Source organism: Oncorhynchus nerka, unplaced genomic scaffold (genome assembly GCF_034236695.1).
Source record: "Oncorhynchus nerka isolate Pitt River unplaced genomic scaffold, Oner_Uvic_2.0 unplaced_scaffold_1524, whole genome shotgun sequence".
Taxonomy (NCBI): domain Eukaryota; kingdom Metazoa; phylum Chordata; class Actinopteri; order Salmoniformes; family Salmonidae; genus Oncorhynchus; species Oncorhynchus nerka.
The window spans coordinates 15,001-20,000 of NW_027039790.1; the positions used below are offsets into that span (position 1 = coordinate 15,001).

Here is a 5,000-nt window from a genome sequence, read left to right on the forward strand (position 1 = left end):
AAAACACCAAATAATGCATACAGAGCAGAATTAGGCCGATACCCACTAATTATCAAAATCCAGAAAAGAGACGTTAAATTCTACAACCACCTAAAAGGAAGCGATTCCCAAACCTTCCATAACAAAGCCATCACCTACAGAGAGATGAACCTGGAGAAGAGTCCCCTAAAGAAGCTGGTCCTGGGGCTCTGTTCACTAACACAAACACACCCTACAGAGCCCCAGGACAGCAGCACAATTAGACCCAACCAAATCATGAGCAAACAAAAATAAAATTACTTGACACATCACAAAGAATTAACAAAAAAACTTAGCAAACTAGAATGCTATTTGGCCCTTAAACAGAGAGTACACAGTGGCAGAATACTTGACCACTGTGACTGAAGGAAATCTTTGACTATGTAAAGTGAGCATCTTTCTAGTTCTATGTTTCATATCTCTAGTTCTATGTATCATATCTTTCTAGTTCTATCTATCTAGTTCTATGTATATCTCTAGTTTCTATCTTTCTAGTTCTATCTATCGTTCTTTCTTCTATCTATCATATATTTCTAGTTCTGTCTATCATATCTTTCTAGTTCTATCTATCATATATTTCTAGTTCTATCTATTATATCTTTCTAGTTCTATCTATCATATATCTCTAGTTCTATGTATCTTATCTTTCTAGTTCTATGTATCACATATCTCTAGTTCTATGTTTCTTATCTTTCTAGTTCTATCTTTCTCTAGTTCTATGTTTCATATCTTTCTAGTTCTATCTATCTTTCTATTATCTTTCTAGTTCTATCTATCATATATCTATCTTTCTTTCTAGTTCTATCTTCATATCTTTCTAGTTCTATCTATCATATCTTTCTAGTTCTATCTATAACATCTTTCTAGTTCTATGTATCATATCTTTCTAGTTCTATGTATCACATATCTCTAGTTCTATGTTTCTTATCTCTAGTTCTATGTATCATATCTTTCTAGTTCTATGTTTCTTATCTCTAGTTCTATCTATCATATCTTTCTAGTTCTATGTTTCTATCATTCTATCTATCTCTTTCTAGTTCTATGTATATCATTCTATCTTTATCTTTCTAGTTCTATCTATAGTATATCTCTAGTTCTATCTATCATATCGTTCTAGTTCTATGTTTCATATCTTTCTAGTTCTATCTATCATATCTTTCTAGTTCTGTGAATATTTAGTTTCATCAGTGACACCAATGTGTTGATCTATTATTTTCTTTTGAAGTGATGTTTCTTTGTCTCGCTGTGACAAGGTTCTCACCACATCCTGGTTCTGTCATCACAACACGCCACATTCACAGAGTACAACCTATTTCCTGTACATCTCTCTGACACACACAGACCTTTTCTCTACACACTCTCTCACACACACATTCTCTCTCTCTACACACACTTTCTCCATCTCATACTCTCTACGTACACACTTCCTGTCTGCTAAATAACAGTGTCAGGAATATCATCTATCATGGTGGGCTACTGTCCCATCTGTGGGAAACCAGTCTACTTTGGTGAGTGAAGTGTGTGTGTGTGTGTGTGTTTGCAGTGTCACACAGTGGGTCAGAGATGCCATAGCATTACGGAATAGTTGCTAGATTGTTAGGGCAGGTTTTTGAGATGCATCGTTCGATCGCAAATCTTTTCTGAACTCAATCGTTATACCTTTCCTATTGTGTGTGTGTGTGAATGTCTGTGAATGTATGTCTGTGTCTGTGTGTGTGTGTGTGTGTGTGTGCCTGTGTGTGCCTGTGTGTGTGCCTGTGTGTGTGTCTGTCTGTCTGTCTGTGTGTGTGTGCCTGTGTGTGCCTGTCTGTCTGTCTGTCTGTCTGTCTGTCTGTCTGTCTGTCTGTCTGTCTGTCTGTCTGTCTGTCTGTCTGTCTGTCTGTCTGTCTGTCTGTCTGTCTGTCTGTCTGTCTGTCTGTCTGTCTGTCTGTCTGTCTGTCTGTGTGTGTGTGTGTGTGTGTGTGTGTGTGTGTGTGTGTGTGTGTGTGTGTATGTATGTCTGTGTGTGTGTGTATATGTGTGTCTCCATGCTCTGAACAGTCTGTCATGACTCACAGGCAACAGGAAGTGTCTTCTCTGAGGAAGCAGACTGTTCTCTAACAGGTTCCAATAGTCTAACCTTGCTTCCTTTCCTTCAGAGGCTGGGTTCCAATAGTCTAACCTGGCTTCCTTTCCTTCAGAGGCTGGGTTCCAATAGTCTAACCTTGCTTCCTTTCCTTCAGAGGCTGGGTTCCAATAGTCTAACCTGGCTTCCTTTCCTACAGAGTCTGGATTCCTATAGTCTAACCTTGCTTCCTTTCCTTTAGAGGCTGGGTTCCAATCGTCTAACCTGGCTTCCTTTCCTTGAGAGGTCTACCACACCTGTTGTATTCAGCATTTCACTGTAAGGTCTACTACACCTGTTGTATTCAGCATTTCACTGTCAGGTCTACTACACCTGTTGTATTCAGCATTTCACTGTAAGGTCTACACGCTGTTGTATTCAGCATTTCTGTTGTACTACACCTGCATTTCACTTTCACTGTAAGGTCTACTACACCTGTTGTATTCAGCATTTCACTGTAAGGTCTACTACACCTGTTGTATTCAGCATTTCACTGTAAGGTCTATCTACACCTGTTGTATTCAGCATTTCACTGTAAGGTCTACTACACCTGTTGTATTCAGCATTTCACTGTAAGGTCTACTACACCTGTTGTATTCAGCATTTCACTGTAAGGTCTACTACACCTGTTGTATTCAGCATTTCACTGTAAGGTCTACTACACCTGTTGTATTCAGCATTTCACTGTGAGGTCTACTACACCTGTTGTATTCAGCATTTCACTGTAAGGTCTACTACACCTGTTGTATTCAGCATTTCACTGTGAGGTCTATCTACACCTGTTGTATTCAGCATTTCACTGTGAGGTCTACTACACCTGTTGTATTCAGCATTTCACTGTAAGGTCTACTACACCTGTTTTATTCAGCATTTCACTGTAAGTTCTACTACACCTGTTGTATTCAGCATTTCACTGTGAGGTCTACTACACCTGTTGTATTCAGCATTTCACTGTGAGGTCTACTACACCTGTTGTATTCAGCATTTCACTGTGAGGTCTACTACACCTGTTGTATTCAGCATTTCACTGTGAGGTCTATCTACACCTGTTGTATTCAGCATTTCACTGTGAGGTCTACTACACCTGTTGTATTCAGCATTTCACTGTAAGGTCTACTACACCTGTTTTATTCAGCATTTCACTGTAAATTCTACTACACCTGTTGTATTCAGCATTTCACTGTAAGGTCTACTACACATGTTGTATTCAGCATTTCACTGTAAGGTCTATCTACACCTGTTGTATTCAGCATTTCACTGTAAGGTCTACTACACCTGTTGTATTCAGCATTTCACTGTGAGGTCTATCTACACCTGTTGTATTCAGCATTTCACTGTAAGGTCTACTACACCTGTTGTATTCAGCATTTCACTGTAAGGTCTACTACACATGTTGTATTTGGCGCATGTGACAAATACAATTTGATTTGATTACATTTTTTATTTAATCCCTGGTATCCTCCAACCCCAAAGGTCCATGACAGACATTTGACCTCTAACCCTTGGTATCCTCTAACCAGATTGGTCCATGACAGACATTTGACCTCTAACCCTTGGTATCCTCCAACCCCAAAGGTCCATGTCAGATATGTGACCTCTAACCCCTGGTATCCTCTAACCAGATTGGTCAATGACAGACATTTGACCTCTAACCCCTGGTATCCTCTCTCCCCATTGGTCCATGACAGACATTTGACCTCTAATCCCTGGTATCCTCTAACCAGATTGGTCCATGACAGACATTTGACCTCTAACCCCTTGGTATCCTCTCTCCCCATTGCTCCAGGTGAGAAGAAGAGGTCATTGGGGAGGGACTACCACCCTCTGTGTCTGAAGTGTCAACTGTGTCAGAGACAGTTGACCCCGGGACAACATGCTGAGGTATGGAGAGAGAGGATGGAGGGAAGAGGAGGAGGGAGAGAAGTGGGATGGAGGGAAGAGGAGGAGGGAGAGAAGGGGAGGGAGGAACGGAAGCTGAGAGGGAGGGGAGTATAGCGGAGGGGGACACTTAGGAGGGAAAGGGGAGAGAGAGTGAGTCAGGGAAAGAAGGGGAGGGGAGAGAGGGAAGGGAAGGGGGAGTGAGAGTGAGTCAGGGAGAGAAGGCGAGGGAGAGAGGGAAGGGAAGGGGGAGTGATAGTGAGTCAGGGAGAGAAGGGGAGGGGAGAGAGGGAAGGGAAGGGGGAGTGAGAGTGAGTCAGGGAGAGAAGGCGAGGGAGAGAGGAAGGGAAGGGAAGGGGGAGTGAGGGGGAGAGATGGAGAAGTGGAGGGAAAGACAGTGTCAGAGACAGCTGATCCCAGGACAACATGCTGAGGTACGAAGACAGGGGGAGGGAGGGAGTGAGGGAGGGAGGGAGGGAGGGAGGTGGGGAGGGGAGGGAGGTTGGGAGGGGGAGGGAGGGAGGGGAGGTGGAGAGGGGGAGGGGAGGGGAGGGAGGTGGGGAGGGGGAGGGAGGGAGGGAGTGAGGGAGGTGTGGAGGGAGGGAAGTGGGGAGGGGGGAGGGGAGTGAGGGAGGTGGGGAGGGAGGAAGTGGAGTGCAGAAGGTCTGTCTGTCTGTGTGTATCTACGTATCTCATGAACTAAGATGTGCTTTGTGTTTCAGCATGATGAGAAACCCTACTGCACTAACTGTTACATGAAGACGTTTGGTCCCAGAGTTAGATACTGTGAGAAACCCTACTACACTAACTGATACATGTAGATGTTTGGTACCAGAGGTAGATACTGTGAGAAACCCTACTATACTAACTGATACATGTAGATGTTTGGTACCAGAGGTAGATACTGTGAGAAACCCTACTACACTAACTGATACATGTAGATGTTTGGTACCAGAGGTAGATACTGTGAGAAACCCTACTACACTAACTGATACATGTA

At 43.1% G+C, this 5,000-nt stretch overlaps 1 protein-coding gene across 2 annotated transcripts in view; it reads left to right on the forward strand.

Annotated features, from left to right (window-relative positions):
* The first annotated feature begins 1,338 nt into the window (after positions 1-1,338).
* Positions 1,339-5,000, forward strand: part of zgc:195282 (uncharacterized protein LOC100192223 homolog) — a 5,649-nt gene continuing 1,987 nt past the window's right edge. Inside the window, exons 1-3 of one of the 2 annotated variants that reach the window (XM_065015309.1) lie at positions 1,339-1,526; positions 3,909-4,003; positions 4,723-4,786. In XM_065015309.1, coding sequence (XP_064871381.1) covers positions 1,484-1,526; positions 3,909-4,003; positions 4,723-4,786 — 202 coding nt within the window. In that variant the 5' untranslated portion in view covers positions 1,339-1,483. The remainder of the gene's footprint in view (positions 1,527-3,908; positions 4,004-4,722; positions 4,787-5,000) is intronic. The other variant, XM_065015310.1, reaches the window with a different exon arrangement.